This window comes from Phoenix dactylifera, chromosome 11, assembly GCF_009389715.1.
Source record: "Phoenix dactylifera cultivar Barhee BC4 chromosome 11, palm_55x_up_171113_PBpolish2nd_filt_p, whole genome shotgun sequence".
NCBI lineage: Eukaryota > Viridiplantae > Streptophyta > Magnoliopsida > Arecales > Arecaceae > Phoenix > Phoenix dactylifera.
In genome coordinates, this window is record NC_052402.1 from 7,144,290 (window position 1) to 7,163,335 (window position 19,046).

Sequence of the window (19,046 nt, forward strand, 5' to 3'; positions counted from 1 at the left end):
TTTCTCTCCAGAAAGCGGTGTCTGCAGGGAGCTGTATTCCGCCGTTTGTGTTTTTTCCCATGCCATTGCTTCTGCCCATTTTTTTTTCACAAGCAGCCGGCAAATTTAACATGAAAAGAAGTTTGGATGGTGAGACCCATGGGTCCCCTCCCTATAAAAAAGAATTTCGTGGTGCCAAGGGTGAGGCTGTTAAAGCAACATTCTGTGACTACACAGATGAAATACTTGAATTGCAGTGAAAGAAGCAAAACCAAGTTGATGATTTGTTATGTCATATTTCGGACCACATTTTTGGCGTTCCATTGTAAAATTAATGGGTCTTTTATTCCTGTATTCATTTAGCTGAATGGCTAATTCTTTGTACCTTTCAACTAGCAAGAGAAGTTCCATAGCTCGATGTAGTATTCTTGAAATCTCGTTCCAATTAGTAAAGGTACATGACCTAATCGGTGGCAAATTGTGGCCAAGGCAGTGAATCATTTACAGAACAATGTGCTATGTGAAGACTGAGCTAAAGTACATGCAGCACTCCATGCAGGTAGATATTCGAGCATCGTTATGACTCGCCGAGAGCTGAAAGTTCTTTATGAAAAATGCCCAGCGAGCCACCTTTCATACGAAAAATTTTGTTTCATGCCATGGAAATTAATAACATTTTACTGCTAGAAGAAACACAACAACAGTTTTATATCATACATATATACATCATGTAATTCAACACTTCCACGCACTGCAGTAACGATCTATAATTATAAATGACAAGCTTATTGATGTATTATGCTCTTAGGCATCACAAAAGTTTATTAATGGCAGGCTTATCGAATGCATGCACTTAATTTGGGCATTTGATTCTCAGTCAAGGGATTTAAAGATGTCTAGTTTTGCTCGAAAAATTTTCTCTGCATCCTCTACTTGTTTTCCCAGCGATCTCGTCAGTGCTGCCCGTTCTTCACTCGAACCAACTTTTGCTTTCAGCTGAGAAGCCTTGGCCTCCACATCCGACAGCATCTTCCTCAATTTGTCAGCTTTAGCTTCAAGCATGTCGAGCTCCGTGAACTGCTCCTCCATCTCATGCTTCCTCTTCTTTGCTAAATTAAGCTGATCATTGGCATGACTGAGGTCGAAGATACTGCGCGATGGCTGCTCCAAGCGAGCGATCAGATGTCGAACATCGAAGCCCAGCTTCTCTAGACCCCTGGCTTCTTGCACCATCACTTCGATTTCCCGGGGATTCGAGAAGCAATTAGTCTGCAACGCCTGGTCCATGAGATCCACCAACTTGCACCACAGTGATTGGTGAACAGTCTTCTTGATCCCTTCGTCGACACCGTCGTGCAGCAGGCCTCGATAGTGAGGATTCTGCGGGATGAGCAAGAAGAAGTTCGGGTACCTCCTCGTCACCTCCAGTTCGCAGCGCTGTCCTTCGCTTGGAGCCTCCTCATCATCATCCGAGGAGGAGACTTCATTCGGATCTCGCTTGTTCATGAGCCCCCACTGCCGGAAAAATTTGAGCTCATCGATCAGCTTTGCATGGGGATCGTCGTCATCGTCTTCCTGATCTGTCTCCGTTTCTTCTTCGTCTTCCCTTCGGACCTCATCCTTGGTGGGTATTATTTCGAGTGCATGCTTCTTTCCCTTGTCCTTCCGTTCCGCATCATTCTTTATCATAGAGTGCGGCTCCTGGGAGATCGTTTCCTTCTTCTCGGAGCGCTCTTGGGGGCTGCCGGATTCGTCTTGGATCGTAATGGCCGGTGAGGGAGTGTGGGGTCGAGGAATTGGGGTCAGAACCCAGTCCGGTGGCTTCCTGGGAACTACTTTGATCCTCGGCATCGTAGCTTCGCTAATGACGCATAAAAGAAATAATACGTCATCAGATATAAAAAGGTCGGTACGTGGTTATCATGATACTTTCTTCTTTTACTTACAAGATAAAAGGGGAACTCCTCATCTCTGTGCGCGCGCGAGCGTGTGTGTGTGTGCGTGTGTGTGTGTGTGAGGGAGAGAGAGAGAGAGAGATTCCAAAAATTAACTTTATTGTTAACATGATGATACAATAAGATTGAAGCAAGTTCACAGATATATAAATCAAGGGAAAAAAAAAACCCATTACTAATCTTTCTCTGGTCCTTTCCTATGTGTTAACATTCCCTTTATTTTTGTTCCCCACATCTGTGGTTTCGTGACAAGCTAACATAGTACAAAAGTTGTATTTTGGGTCCAAATGGATCAATATTATTTACAAAAATTAAGTTTGGATGTAGTTTTGTCGAACTCTAGTACCAATAAGATTAAAATTCTGTTTTTTTTTTTTTTTTTTTTTTGATAATAGGATTCTAATAGATGTCCTACAATAATTTTCTTTCAACAATAGCTATGCCCCTCTCCAAATCACAACTTTCAGTGTGTCTCCAATTGACGGAGTGGTGATCACATCTTAAGAGTGGAATATAGGTGGATGTTTATGATTGAAAGCAAGCATACATCAGCTGTAGAAAATTACAAAATAACTCCCAAAAATGAAACCAAATAGTATAAGTATGGGAGATCAAGTGAAAATAGTTGATTCTCTTGTTCAAAAAATATCACTCTCAAAAAAAAAAAAAAACAAGTACAAGTTTTAACTACAGATTTCCAAGTACTTGCATTGATGCAACTCATGGATGCTTAGGTATATGACTATTCCATATGTAGCTACTGTGGAAGAACTGGTGCATGGAGAAAAGATAAAGAAAAAGAAGATGAGCATTTCTTCATAAAAAGTGAAGACATGACAAGAAATGAGAAGTCTCGCCAACCCAAAATGAGGACTTCGTGCAGCAAATGAGAGAAAATTTTCACCTTAAAAGCAAAAACAAATAGGGATTGCAAGATGGAGATGAATACTTCAAGACGCCGATTTCTAGTAATGCATACCACTATATATAGAATTATTTTCTAACCGTTGGAGTCTAACGTAGATTACACTCACTATTTGACCGTTAGGATAAGCAGCGGAAGATTCATTATCTTTCAAATTTTGAAAACTCTTTAATTCATGCAGTATTTGCTTACCATTGGGTTTCCAGTGGTTATAAAACTTTAAATGCTCCATTATTTTTCTCAATGTGAAGTAATTCTACTTGTTGTTATGAAAGAAATATACAGATAAAAATTCAATTGATTTGAATGTTTTGAAGCTATAAAACCCAAAAAAACAATATTTTAATGCTAGAAGGGCATATATATATATATATATATATATATATATATATATATATATATATATATATATATATATATATATATATATATATATATATATATATATCCATTTGATTTATAGATAAAAAACTTTAAGAAGAACTTAATTTTTTATTTGTTGCCAAACTAGAAATTGTAGATCATTATTGGTAGTAAAGGGGGTAATGATGATTCTTATTATGTTTGGAACTGAATATTTTCAAAACTAGTCCCCTTCTCTCTCCTCTCTAACATTATATATATATATATATATATATATATATATATATATATATACACACACACACACACACAGTATATAGACACAAGCACATATATACCTAAATTTGAATCTAAATACAAATTGTTTAGGATGATATAAATATAGAAGTGTGTGCAACACATTAATATGCAAAAGTAAGCAAAAGATACAAATATAGACTTGCATACAAATAGAAGTGGTGAGCATCCTTTACAAGCTCTATCATTTTAAATTCCTAGAATAGATTGCAACATTGGCAAAGAACATCATCTAATACTTTTCTTACACTTTTTCTTATGCATAGTTGGTTTAATAGTGTTAGAAGATTCCTCTCAATAAGTAAGTGACTTTCCCAATCTTAAGTTAGCAGTCCTCTAATATCAGCCATTCTAAAATCTCCAAGCTTCACTTGCAATTTTCTGATACTAGTAAATAGCACGTACTAATGCACATGGAGGAGAAATCCAGAAAAAAAAAAGAAGAAGTACATGATCTAGGGTATAATTTATACACAATCTATAATGAATTATTCTTCCTTTTCTGTTTATTAGATTAAATTTACAGAAGGATCTTTTCTTGACGACATACTTAAATGGGTATAATGTTGGTATTTCTTATAATAATTTCTCCCTATAATATTTATATTAGACATCTTAAACATCCTTGGCTTTTACAGATATTTGCAACATTTAAGTCTCCTCTCACCAACGTGTGGCTATCATTTGAAGGCACGAATATTAGCTAAATGACGTCAAGTTGGGTATTTTGATCAAGGTTGATGATATATCTAATTTGCTAAATTTAGTTCAAAATGCCGGTTAATACTAATCGAACTAGTTTAAGACGCAGTTCAATGTAATGCGAAAAATGGTGTATTAGGAATTATATTAAATTCTATATTTATAGCACATTTCCAAACTTCACTCCTTTTAAATTTAATTCCATATCATATATAATATCTATTTAATAAATTTGTTTTCTTTTGTATGCCAAAATCAAATCCAATCTTGACCCCACTTAAACACGCAAAGCAAAATAGTCATATCTATAACCAAATCATAGACTCTAAATATCTCTCAGCAAATCTGCTATAAACATAGCCAAGCATTGTGTTAATGAAGTTTTAAACATAAATTGATTTCAAAAATAATTCGAAAAATAAATTCTAAATTCGAATCTAATGCCAGTTAGCTTGGATCTTCGTACTGTCATTAGGCTATTGCATTTATTTCCTACACTGTTTTTCTTTTCACAAACTTGAGTATGCATTTCCTGCTTTTAGTATATATAGTAATTGCTGTAGGTAAAATGACATAATTAAACAGCTTTAAAATTGAGATAAATCCCTCGTCCATTGCTGTTACATGGTTATGTCATTCTTGTCTTCTTCCTTATTTCAGGCATTATGCAAACAAGAACGATTCGAGGTACTGCTAGGCTCCCAGCCATGCTGCTGCTCGATGAAACCCACAGCCATGAACATGGTTGTTTTATCCATGCATGATATCAAAACAGACATGGGGGCCGGGTATTGGCAAGTTCAGAATCGTTCGTGTATCTAGAAAACAAAGCTATCGACCGTCATGTTTCATTCGGGCATTATGCCAAAAAAATATGCTACCTTGGTCGAGACAGTGATGCATTTTGGAGTTTGATCTATGGACAGAGCCACACTCAGACCACACGCATCAACCATCTCCTCTACCTAGAATGATGCATTGCCGCATAATTTACCAGTCTTTATTATGACAGTTCAGCCTGCCCATGGCCTCCAAGCCTCGTCGCCTCACTGTAATTTCCACCATTTAGGCATCATAATGCAGCTAGCTGAGGACCTCGCTGTCTCATCGTAAAATTTCTTAGCATGAGAGCTCCCGATGGGTGCCAGAAAAGAGGGGAAAAAAAGTTATGGATGAGAAAGGGAAGTTTTATACGAGGAGTACGTAGAAGAGGACTTGCGATTGAGAGTAAAAAAAATACATGTTCTGAGAACCTTCTTTTGAAGAATTTGGTTTCAGCGGAGATTTAGGTGGAAGACATCGATCGAGGCTTGCCAGCTTTTGGAGGAAGGCCTCAGAGAGTCAGGACAATCCATCCTAGTAAGTAAAGGTCAAAAAGGGGATACCTGTAATGCTTATAAATGCAAATGAGATCAAGCTTCGGTTGCTCATAGAAAAGTGCCTCGATGTAAATGAAATTTCTTAATTAGCGTGTCGAAGAAGATGGCTAAATGCACTCATTCATTCAGTCAATTAATCATCTATTTATATTTAATAGATACATGAAATAAAGAACAAATATATTCCATAAGAAATATCCTATGAGTGATAGCTTTGCTATTATATCTTCATTATCTAATAAAAGCAATCATAAAAATCATCATTTATTTTTTTTATATATACTAAATCAGCTAAACATATCCCTTCATTGTCCCCCCCAAACCATCCCCATAAATACTTCACCACACAAATGCTCCCCCCATCTCCTCTCGATCATGCCAATGGCAGCTGAGCACAAAATTGACTAGATACCACGACCTGATCAAGGCCAACTTTCTGGCTGGCCTCACCGAGATCCATTGCACTCATGGTCTTTAGAATCAATGGCAAATGGCATAACAAAATCCCACCCAGCTGAAGGTCACCCTTGGGTAAACAGTTTAGAGGACCTAGTTCAATATCTTGATGTTTTATTACATTGCGGTACGTTGAACTTTGCTATTTGTGGTTGAACATTAACCAATCAATTAAAGGGAGATTGTATCTTGAATCCATTACTGGCATGATAGACAACTGGTAAACAGAAGGATCAAATGCAACATGCTTTATGAACTGATATGCAATAAAACCATATATTACCTCAAGACAGTCCCAAGTTGATGGAATGAAGAGCCAAGTAGACCCTTATTTCTAAATCATAAAATAAGTGGCCGAAAATTAAAGTGTACAGTCAATGGTCATTATTGTTAAGACAAAAGTGAGAACCAAGAGCTGCCCTTGCATGGTGAAGCCCGGAATTACTTCTGAAGTTCAAGCTTCTTAATAGATTCAATTTGCTTTGCAGGGTTCAGTCCTTTAGGGCAGGCATGAACACAGTTCTTTATAGTGTGGCAGCGGTAGAGTTTGAACTCGTCGTTGACAGCCTCAAGACGCTCCTTTGTGTATTGGTCCCGGCTATCTTGTATCCACCTACACAACATACAGAGGAAACACACCACCGGCGTGAAGATAAATACATGTAGATAACCAAGGTCGCATGCTCTCATCAATCAAAAATATATTTTTAAAAAAAATCATATAATCTCATAAAAGAGTGCAACGAGCTCGTGCAACAGTTGTCACATTGTAAAACAGGTGAAAGCAATACTGAAATTATAACCAAGATGCAGAAATTGAGCATATGACACATGGAAGAAAAAGAAAAAAATAAGTCTGTCAAAGGACATGGATACGCAAAGGAAGCATGGGTTGAATATTGGAGCAAGTATCCCAGTGTCTCATCCTTTTCTTGTTTCTTTTTACCCAATCTAACTGCAATTCCTTAAAGAGAAAACTAACTGCATTTAACATGTTCCATCCGTTCCTTTTCATCCTTTTATTATCCAGTAAGTTCTCCAAGCACAGAGAGTCATAGAAACAAGCAGCATATGATTGAATCAGTAATAGCTGCATGATGCGACTGACGAAAGCAACTTATGTTTGAACATGTTCTCCATATATCGCATCATTTTACATGCAGAATTAGTCGTCTTGCTTTAACATTTATGCTTGATGTACAATCACTCTTTTTAAGTTTCAATAACAGAGGAAAGAGAGCATATACAATATGGTAAGATGATGGTGTTTACCTGGTTCTCGCACTAGGTTGTGTATGGTTCATCAATTTGACAGGTAAGGACCATGCGAAAAAAAGGTGAAAACTGGTTATATGTGCAGACAGCAAATTGGTAGGTATGATAGAATGTGCATGTTAACGTAAGAGGTTTCATGGATAGATGGATTACTACTTGCCTTCACAAGGATACTGGCGTAGTGCTCTAACAATCCTCATTCATGTTATTGTAGGTCTCCTCACCTATTTCATGGTTTCTGAACACACTTCCTAGACACTCCTCACTGGTCATCTTTAAAATTCTAGTAACATGCCTATACTAATTCAGAAAATCCCCATCAACAGACTGAAATATAAAAAGTCAAAATGCTTCAAATCATAAGATCAGAGTCCATGACTAACAGGCTTCACTTTTGAGAGACAAAATAAAAATCATGCCATACGAGGTTTTAATTTGTTGAATATATGATGAATAGAACATAGTTGATCTTTGTTTTCATCAGTTTTCTTTTTTAGCAGGGTAATGTAAGTTGAGTGCCCTCATCCTTTTTGTTCATTTGATAAAAGATCTGATGCCTCATAGGTCCAAACTGAAAAATTTCCATCAATCCAAGTTGTCAAACACCTGACATATAGAAACAAGATACAATGACGCCCTTTTCTAACACATGATCAATAAGACTAAAACCTGTCAGACCTGCATGCACTCCTTGAAGGACCAACTAAGAACATGAATTAAAGGCAACACAATTGGTACTGTGATATTGCTGCTATTAAGTCTTACCATAACCAATGTTTTAGGATACAACTGCTCAACATTTTACAGAGAACATTACGAAGAGGACGACCAAAGGTAACTGGAAAGAAATAATGTCAAAAAGAGGGTTTTTTCCCATTACTTAGTCACAGCTTCCTTGTTGGAATGAGCAAAAGTAACAGCATGCATGACCAACCTGAAGGTTGTAAAGCCATCTAATAAACCTATCAGGAAAGCAAAAAAGAACAATAGGTCATCAGCAGCAAAATTTTGCTGCAACAAAAGGTTTTCTTTTGTGTATGCATGCAGAACTAGGGAGGGCCCCCTTCTACAACATTCCTACCTATTGAAGGATGGGACCAAATGCTGAAGGTAGCTTGCTTGCTAACCCACTCTCCAGAGTAGCTAGTCACCAGAAGAATGTCGCCAGAAAGAAGCAAGCTTTGTTTATGAGAGAGAGAGAGAGCTGAAGCTTCTAAAAGAAGGGCCAGAAGTAGGTGCCACAGCAAGACTTGTGCACAAGTTGATGTTTGGACTGTCCTCTAAGATTACTTAACAAGGGAGCTAAAATGCAAATGAAATTGGCCCCAACCAAAAAACTGAACCAACCTAAATGAGCCTTTTGTTACGAGGCGGACCCATACCCAACGAGGTTAGATTGATTAGACCTCCCACAATATTTTGAAATTTGATTCTGAGTTCTAATCCAGGTTTGTAAATCTATGCATCTGAAAATTTCAGATAAACTGCTGAAATCAGCAAGCACAAATGGAAGCTATAAGATAAACCCCAAGTTGAAATCTCACAGGTACACGTCACATCTCCCTATTTAAACCAATGTTGACCAAACAACAAGCACCTTACAGCCATCAGATTATGATCAAAGGGGAATAGTATAGTTCTGTAGAGCTTATTGGATGGATAGGTAAAGGTGGCCAGCCTTTCCTAATATCCTCATTAACTTCTTTCTTCTTTCCCTCACTTGTTCTATTCTTTCTCCATTTCTTTTATTTCCTTTCCCCTCTCTTCTTTTCTTGCTCACACTCGCTGCCTCGCAGAATGCATGACAGGACATTCATGAGAAACAAAGGAACAAAAAGGACATCCCCCTTCTTTCTTCTCCTAATAACTAATTGTGGGCATTGTCTACCATTCGACAAGGTTTGGATATATAAATAGATAACTGGGACTTATTTTGGATCAAAAGCTCAAACTTCAAAACAGGCTACATTATCTCACTCCATACAAGAACATCATGGGCTAATATCTGTTCCAAAGTAACAATCTAAACATACTTCTAGGTGTAAAGCAATAACTGAACAAGTGGATCTTTCACAAGCACAGTGTTCTGCTAAATCCCAACATAATATAACATGCCAAACGGGGCTACAGAAGGATTTGTGAGACTACTGTACTAAGAAATTCAACAGAACAAGAGTAATACCAGAACAGCACAGAAAAATTATAAGATAATGCCTTACACTTCCTTCAGTGTTTTAGATCTATACTCTAGTCACTACATAGCTTTCTTAGCGAACAGTTTTCTCATTCAAACTATACAGGGACTGCAAAATAACTATTTTGATTTATAAACTGCCAATCTTCAATTATCATAGTCCCCTTGGCACTTTAGCCAGGTAGAAAGCAAAAGCCATCCACTTCCAAAAATATACCGTACGTGCCTACCTCAAATTCTCAACAACTTCTACTAAAAACCTAGTTTTCATTACTGTTGTTTTCAACTTGGTTTGCAAGACAACCCTTCAACATTACATACTTCCTAACCTATGAAACTTTGACCTCCTAAAATGACAAGATGATCCTTCAAAGAACACTGCTACCAAGACCCAAACTGATATTTCACTGAGGCAATATGGTGCTGGGGTGACACCATCCCGGCTCTTGGAATCCTGCATCCCGGTACCACACCAGGACGTGTTTTTTTTTTTGCATTTTCTTTTATTTTATTCAATTTTTTAAAGTTTTTATCTCAAGACATGGTTCCACATCATAGATTTGAGGCAATTGTGATATTTTAATAGACATAACAAAGAATACTAGACCTTAAAACATGGTTTGAGATCAAAGATCTGAACTCCAAGGTTTAGAGTACCTGTATCGAGAGTCTGAGATCCATACTGGTATTCCATTGAACGGTGTGGTGCTGGGGCTATACCATCCCAACTCTTGGATTCATCTTGCATCCCTATGCCACACTAGAACATGTTTTTTCTAATTTTCTTTTATATTATTCAATTTTTTAAAGTTTTTATCTTAAATAGGTTTTAAGTGATCTTTTTGTTTTTTCCATGTTCAAGTGATTTTTTAGATAATTATGAGGTGCATGGTACTAGTACTCGCATCAACATCCATAGTTTTAACAAAATTTTAAAAAATAAAACAAGTTAAAAAAAAAATAGTGTTGCAAGGTGATGCCCACCATGCAACCATTTGAATTTCATGCCAAATGAAAAAATTTTATATGAGTTACCATATTTCCCTTGTTTGTCGGCCAACTTGTTACCAGAACAATGATGTTTCGAGGAGGCCGGATGACACTGAGGGTAGGCCAGATTTGCCCTCCACATCTCCTTTCTCCTCTCCCTCTCTCTCTCCTTCTCTCTTCCTCTCTCTTCCTCTCTTCATTGTCTCCACCCCCAACAAACCCATGACCAAAGCAATGGGAAAGAGAGAGCACCACCCAAGCTCTCGTTCCCCCCTTTTTTTCAAATGAAGTGGCCTGGTCAGGTTGCACCAGGTATTAGTCCTGGTACCAGCCCATCCCAACTAGTTTGGCTATTTCAGGTGGGACATCCTAATCCAGTTAAGGGCCAATGTCTTGCACCCTGTATCGGTCCTGTTTCCCCATATGAACAGTATAATATTGATGGTACTCTAATTTTGGCGGGTCTTTAAACACTTGTGGCGGAGGTACTCCATACACACAAACCAAAACTTTTAATAGAAAGACTAATTAGTACTTGTTAAGCTATAGCTTAGAAAAGAACGAGGAAAACTTTTAAGCTTCAATTACTTTTGAGTTTAACTCAAAAGACACCATTGCTTAACACATAATCTACCACCACCTTGCAAATGAATTAGAATATAAGAGCATCTCACCTCATGGTATCCATGTCAAACATTCCAACAATATGGCTAACCTTTTGAAAGAAAAGCCAGAAACTACATTTCGATAATAGACCCATCTTAAACAAGAGAATCTCATACCCACATAAATATACATTATAGATGAATTTTATCCAAATTTGCTGTGGTTAATAAGTAGGAAGTTCCAAATTGCAGGTCCACCACGGGACCATATAAGCCAATAGTCTTAGTTCACTTTGTTCACTTCCAATACCGAGCTTTAAAAATTTTAACAAAAGAAACATAAAGAAATCCACACAAATTCATCTTATATCCTAACTTATCTAAAATACCTCTCTAAATCGTTCAAGCATTATTTTAAGCCCAAATAAAAGCAACCTATCTGGACAATGGTGACACAAAGTGATAACGAAAGAGGCATGAGAGCGGGCAGGACCCATAGCACATCTGTATAAATTCAAGTGTTTAGGGTGTCTAAATAATATCCATCCAACATATGCGAGTTGGGATGTGAATAAGTACTACATGCATGACATGTGCATAGCATTGAATTAACTTTTTACATTCACTTATAACCACAACATTGCTCGAATCCCTTATAAAATAGAAAATTGAATGCCACAACAAGTATATCTCTGTTACAGAGCTTGAGAAGAATATAAGTTTACAAATGCACTTTAAACAAGTTATTTTCTTGTTAAATGTATACATAGGCTATAGCTTTCTAAAACACCAAAAATAGGGCCATACATAGCTATCTTAAAGCCTTTTTGCCATGGTTCTTAAAACATTTTTTCTTAAAGCATATTTCTTGAATCATATTTTCTTGAATCATACATGAATAAAACACTACATGGCTTTATAAAGTTCATAGCCTATAAATAAAGCATTTAACAATAGAATTATCATGAAATTATTCTTTTCATAACATAAATATAAATTTCATAACTATGGAGTTCAAACTTCATCAATAGTGCTCAACAATAAAACAATCATAGATCCATTATTTCGCAATAAATCATGAGTTTCATAATATCCTATGCTTGATCCTTAATTTTAAGAAAATATAATATCATCAACATTGAATACTATTTCTATATTTTCATAATACCAAAAAATAAGTAAAAATTTGAAAATTAGTAAGGGGCATAAGGCTTACTTACCTCTTTTGTTTTAGACCGTCAGACTTCGCTAGGCGACTCCACTAGACCTATTTAAAATATTAACAGCAAAAATAATTTCTAATTGATGACTTTAATAAAATAATACAAGAAAACTTGACCGGGCGTATGGTGGTTTTGGGTAGGTCGGACTTGATCAATAAATCACAGAGCATGAACTCGATCAGGGCTAAGGTCATTTAACATAGTTCATCATCAATGGGTTCTATAAACACTTGATAAGGTTGAAAGATCGGTTCAGTAGGCGACCCGGGCACCAGGGCAAAATAGGGCCCTTTATAGGAGATCAACTCGGATTCGTAGATCAAGTCGACAGGATCCGATGATGGGTTCCATAGATCTTCTAGAGAGAGAAAGTAGAGAGAGGAGAGAGAAAATAAGAGAGACAAATAAGAGAGGGTTAGCTCTCTCTCTCTCTCTTTCCTCCTCTTCCTCTTCTTCTTCTCTTCTTTCTTTCTTCTTCTTTCTTGGAAGCAGGTTGGTGGTTCAAAGTAGCTGCAACGATTGAGGTCCAGCGGGTGGTAGCCAAAGGCCGTGGAGGGCAGTGTTGGGCTGTCGGCGGCAGTGGCCGGCCGGCAACGATCAACCCAAAAACAAGACCGAACAGGAGGTCATGGCTCAGTCGATCTCAAGTCCCAATCCGCTCGTCGGAGACTGGGAGGCTTGGCTCCAGCCAGGGGCCGATGCAGGGAAGGGGCTAAGGCCCTCGGTGACGAAAGCCGGCATCAGCGGTGGTCGAAAAATAGAAAAAAGAGAACCAAAATAGGGATACCCCATTTCAGATGCAAATCTGGCGATTGCCGACTCTAATCCATGGGACAGAAAGCCCATAACACAAAGAAGAAAAGAGGAGAAAATAAAGAGCTCGTACGTAGGTCTGGTGAGGCTCTCCGACGACTCTTTTCGGCGAGAAATCAAGAAAGAAAGCCCGAAAAGAGGGCTTGGTATCGGCAGCTATTCTTGATGATTCTGGTGGAGAAAATACAAGGCAGAGGAGAATTAAATAGGCAAGATCCTTGAGTTCAAATCGAACTCAAATTGCCCTCAGGGAGTTGCCATTTTCGTCGAAATCAGGGAGTAAGAAGAGACTGGTTCTTCTCCTTCTGTTGCAACAGGAAAAACTCTGGCTAATGGGCCTATTCTTCTCAAGCCGGCCCATTAGCCCAAGTCAATCGGGCTGGGCTGCTACAAGATCAGCTTGAAAAAATGTCTCCTTAAAAGATTATTTTCTCATAGCTTTGATGTAGTTTTAATCTCTATTTCATAATTTTAAATTACCAGAAATGCCTTAAGGTTGCAAAACTAGGAGTGAATAACATAACACAGAATAGTTAAACAAAGGGAAGCATTAGACTGTACAAGTACAATATCTCGAAAATGTTGCATAAAAACAAAAATGGTTTTGCTACTAATACTAGCAATAACATCTTCTATTTCCTAGAACTGCCATGAACAAAAAGTGCAGAGGAGCTCCAAGTTACTATAATGCAACATGTGAAGCAATCAATTGATAAAAATTCAGTATCCATCATTTTGTATCCATAAATTATTCTTTATAGGAACAATACCTTCTGATTCCCAAAAAATTGGGACCATCCAATACATAGTTTAACTAGTTGCATGGGTACATATAAACAAGTGTTCACAACTAGGAGAGAAGATCAAAATTTTAAACAAACCATAGCCATAACTATGACCATCCAACTTCATCCCAACTATTTGAGGCCGGCTTTGCCAAGCATTCCTATTAGGGTTGCTTATGTTCAAGCGCAGAAAAATTCAATAGCATACTAACAAGCAAGCAATGTAGAGAGCAGGGAATCTACAAATAGTGAGTCTTTTAGCAAGCCAAGATTAATTTCAATCTTCCAAAATCTCATAAAAAAAGATTGATTGACTCCCAATTCAAACAACCAAAATAACAGAAGTTTTGACATACTATGATACCCATTTCTTGTGCTAAATCAAACACATCAATTAGCTTGGTTAATAATTTAGAAAAAAAATGACAACAAGAAACAATCAAGACCGCTGCTCAGCAAATTTATAACAATCATGAAAAATAAAAATACCCTGATCAATCATAATCATAACCAAAACAAGCAAGCCTTATGCAACCTTAGAGATTGAATATCTAATATTAGGTCCTATTAAGTGCCACCTGTCCTTTTCCATTGGGGCTATATTAGGTCAATCATTCTCTCGTTGGACCACTTAACATGAACCCAAGCCCCTCCCAAGAAGACCTCCTATGATACAAGCATATACCCCATCTCATGTGACTTAAAACTTCAATATTATTTCAAATTATATCAAATCCATCACATCTCAAAAGCACTGATTAAAATTCAATCTTTTCTGGCCTTAGCAGAAACAAACCTTTGAAAGTGATAATTGCTACAAGCTCATCCTATATAATGAACCCAAACTCATGTTTCCTCCTATAACTCACTAACCAAACCACAAAGTAAGAAGACAGAGAAACATTTATTGCATCATTCTTTATCAACAATATATATCACAAAATCAAAACTACCAAAACGACCGCATGTTCCAACCAAACACCAATCACTTCCCATATCCAATTGCCCATTTCAACAGCAATATGCAGATATACTCGATTAATGTCAAGCCCAAAGAAAAAAAGTACTGGTGCCACATCAAACAGATAGCAGTAATAAACTTGAACCTACTCCATATTGCTCATCCTATTTACATCCATCGATTTAAGTTCTCGTAAATTTGGTACTACTAGATCCAGATCATACAAGAAAAATCATCAAGGTTTCTCTATTTGCATAATACAACATTTTTTTTGGTTTTCTACTCCTTACATTTATTTGTGAACATATTAGAAGGGAATGAATACAAACCCAAAAGCATTAACCAGTTTCGGAAAACTTCTCACAGGAACAATAATCACCAAACATGAAACACAAAACATCCCACCCTGGAGCAGTCCTCTAAGCATCGATCATCATTTAAAATATCTAGCATTTAGATATCAAAATCTGCAGTTTTTACCATGAAACCATGAAATCGGGTGACAAAAAAAAGCTAAAAAGAAGGAATGATTTCACAAAACTTCAGCGTTAATCTACGAACAGGTACCAATTAGAATAGATCCAACCGAATCACCACCAACCACAAAAACTTCTAAAAGGTCACGATAAAAAAGACAGAGGCTCACCTATGGGCATGGAGGAGCGCAGCGGGACCGAGATACGACTCCGGGTTCCACCAGTAGCTGGGGCAGGAGGTGCTGCAGCAGGCGCAGAGAATACACTCATACATCCCGTCCAGCTTCGCACGATCCTTCTTGCTCTGAGGGATCTCCTTCCCGGGGACCGGCGGCGGGTCCTTGCGCTTGAGCCACGGCTCCACGCTCTTGTACTGGTTATAGAAATTGGTCATATCGACTACCAAGTCCTTGATCACGAACATGTGCGGCAGCGGCGTGACCGTCGTCGGCGACTCGGCCGACGGGATCTTGGTGAGGCAGGCGAGGCCGTTATCGCCGTCGATGTTCATGGCGCAGGAGCCACAGATGCCCTCGCGACAGGAGCGGCGGAAGGTGAGGGAGGGGTCGACCTCGTTCTTGATCTTGATCAGGGCGTCGAGGACCATGGGGCCGCACTCGGCGAGATCGATCTCGTAGTTATGGAGCTGGGGCTTGGAGGGATCGTCGGGGTTCCAGCGGTAGATGGAGAAGGTCCTCATCCGCTTGGGCTGGGCGGACGGGGGCTCTGATTGGGAGGAGTGGGCCTGCGCCGGGACCAGCCGCGATGCCGTCGACGAGGCGGCGGTGGGGAGCGGCGGATGGGTCGGGAGGAGGCAGCGGGAGGTGGCGAAGGAGCCGCGGCGGAGGAGAAATCTCGCGGCCGCCATGGAGCTGAGGAGCAAGACGAAAGAAAAGGAGCGGAGAAATTAGAAAGAAGGGATGAATGGGGACGACGCTCGCCACGCTGTGAATATATATTTCCACGATGCGCGGTATTTGGTGAGTCCGCGAGTTGGACCAGAGAACGTGGCGACTGGTAATTGGCTTACGTGGCAGTGGCTTGTGGGTACCACGTTTCCCTGCATGAATGTAAGGTGGAGATGGTTTTGCTCTAATATCTAGACTCGAGAGTGCATTTGTATTATAATACTGTATTTATACTTTTTTTATTATTTATCAAGTTTTATAATAAAAATCACTAATTATGTAGATCGTAGAACATCTCGCAATTTTTTTTTTAAGAGTTGGGGGAATTTTTTTATGTATTTTAAAAAGAAAAAATAAATAAAATCTTGGAGTTGTTGCTTTGCAAATATTCCTATTGTTTGTTTGGCTTTACTATTTTTTTTTTTTATATATATACAGGGACGATTCATACCGGTCATGCGTAAGTGCATCCAATTAAGTCAAAAAAAAGTAAATGATGAGTGGGAAAGAACAGACTCTTGATCTGCCAAAAAAACTCTCCTAAATTGTGTGCATATAGAAGATGACCCAGTCAACCGCACTGTTTGCCTCTCAGTAAACGTGAGAGATCCGAAAGGAACCAAACTCTCTTACGAGCCCGTGTATGTTCCGAAGAAGTGGGTGCCAACGGTCATACGTGTGATGTCCTTGAATCCGCTCAATCATCGTAGCCGAGTCTTCTTTTAGATAAATATTGTCCGCCCTGAAAACCTACATTGGTACTTGAGGTGTGATATCAGCTGATACCTTGGCCAAACATTGGACTGCTATCAGACTGGTCAGTTCAAAATTTAAATCCTGCCTCCCTTCTCATCACCTTTAGAACAATCACATCCATTTCAGCCAATGGCTATCCAAACTCATGTGCATCAGGCCATATAGAAGAAGAAAGCAAGATCAATATAAATGAAAATGCCAAAGATGTTTTATCTCCTTGGTTAGGCAAGACACGGTGCACATCTACCAGCTCAAGTGATGTCTAAAAGATACACCTCTCCAATAAATAAATGATGTCTTCTATTTTTATTTACATAAATGATGATATTTAATTTTTTATAAATTATATCGTACTATTTTGTTAGATTAGTAGAGAAAACAAGCATATATCTATGGTATTCCAAAAGAAAAGCATCTCTCTCTGACAGGATACCATGCATGCACATATGCATAAGGGAAAAGAGCATGAAGGTTGATATTCAAAAATTTAATATTCCTCGATGAGAAAAATTAAATCCATCTTGTTTAGCACAAGCTTGACTAACTACCTTTCTAAATTATATGATTTACTATAATCAAATTAATTACCTTTATGGCATAGAATTTTATGAATCATGCATAACATGTCAATCAAAGGAAACAGACATTGATTTCTAATATTTTATCCCCCTTTATTTGGACGTCTTTTTGAAACATAATGGTTTCAATCAATATTTTGATAAAGTATGATGTGTTAATGTCCAATCCTTCAATTAAGTGACTATCAAAAAAAGTGTTTTCTGCTTTTGTCTTCTACAATTAAAATTGCAATCACCATAGAATATGCTTTATGGATCATCTTTGCCGAGCTTTATAATTACAAGTTAAAAATGTTGTAATATGATTCAAATCAATTGCATGTTTATTAAAAATATATATCAAAATGATTCCAATTTTCTCCATGATGAAAGTCGAGTTTTGAAAATTCGATATCACTCCTTGTAGTATAAGGGCCCAGTATTTAGAACTTGTTGATCCAACTAAAAAAATTACTTCTTTTAAAGTAGAGGTGGCCAAAATTTTGGCTAGAGCTTTATTGGATGACTAATTTGTAAGTTGGTGCTCTAGAAAACTCTGCGATCTAGCTAAAAAATATCATCAAATTTTGGGTGGATTAGTGATCTAACTCAATCAAGCTTCCAAGGTCTCTAATACTTGCTAACCACGTATGTTGTGCACTATAGCTATCCATGTTGACATATGCATGCATATCGTCCTACAAGAGAATAAAGCTACAAATACATTAGGTCATCTGATTCTTGTCCGACCTAAGTTCAACTCAAGTTATTTTTTAGGTGTAGGGTTTAAAACAAGATAACAAATTTGGATCCATTTTTATAGATACTAACATATTCATACAACCGATTGTGAGTTTGATATCAATCATCCACTCTTCTTATTTGAGCTTAGGAAAAACTTGGAATGATATTAGAGATGGCTCCGAATAGTAATATTTGTCAAATAAGGATATATAAAGACGACCCGCATATATAGTTAGAAAAAATATAAATTAAACTATGACCGATAAAGTCATCTTTTTATGGTGAGCCTTATTGGACGTCCTTTCATACCGAGTCCAGGTTTAACAAGCTAGGTTTGAATTTTGGAACTAATTTTTATTCAAGTTGACTTAAGTTTATGAATTGACTAGGTGGAGTCAATATTATGAGAACCAAATTAGACTCAATTGGATGTTTAGTCTTAGTTACAAGCATGTTTCCATACAACATGGATATTAGCTTTATAAAGGTTTGGGCTCAAGTTAGATCCAAATTGGTTGAACCTTTATTTAGGCCATTTGAAACAATTAAAAAAAAAAAGATTTTTTTGTATGAATACCCTCCTAAATATCAGATTTTGCATGTATACCCTTCCAAAATTGATATTTATATGTATATTCTCGTAAAACACTTATTTTGATATTCTATATATACCCATGCTATCTAACGATGCTAAAAAATTAAC

At 37.7% G+C, this 19,046-nt stretch overlaps 1 protein-coding gene across 1 annotated transcript; it reads right to left on the reverse strand.

The window, feature by feature from the left end:
• Positions 1–6,289: 6,289 nt before the first annotated feature.
• LOC103714459 (succinate dehydrogenase [ubiquinone] iron-sulfur subunit 1, mitochondrial) lies at positions 6,290–16,307 on the reverse strand. Its single transcript, XM_008801713.3, has 2 exons — positions 15,549–16,307; positions 6,290–6,669 (listed from the first exon to the last, which is right to left on the reverse strand). The coding sequence occupies exons 1-2, from the start codon at positions 16,244–16,246 to the stop codon at positions 6,498–6,500; spliced, it is 870 nt and encodes a 289-aa protein (XP_008799935.1). The 5' UTR covers positions 16,247–16,307; the 3' UTR covers positions 6,290–6,497.
• Between the last annotated feature and the right edge of the window lie 2,739 nt (positions 16,308–19,046).

Bases quoted from the DNA above. Each gene is read 5' to 3' on its own strand.
- LOC103714459 (XM_008801713.3), bottom strand. From the start codon at position 16,246: ATGGCGGCCGCGAGATTTCTCCTCCGCCGCGGCTCCTTCGCCACCTCC. The intron at 6,670-15,548 runs GTGAGCCTCTGT...TATGTTGTGTAG, and splicing joins GCGCTCCTCCATGCCCATAG to GTGGATACAAGATAGCCGGG.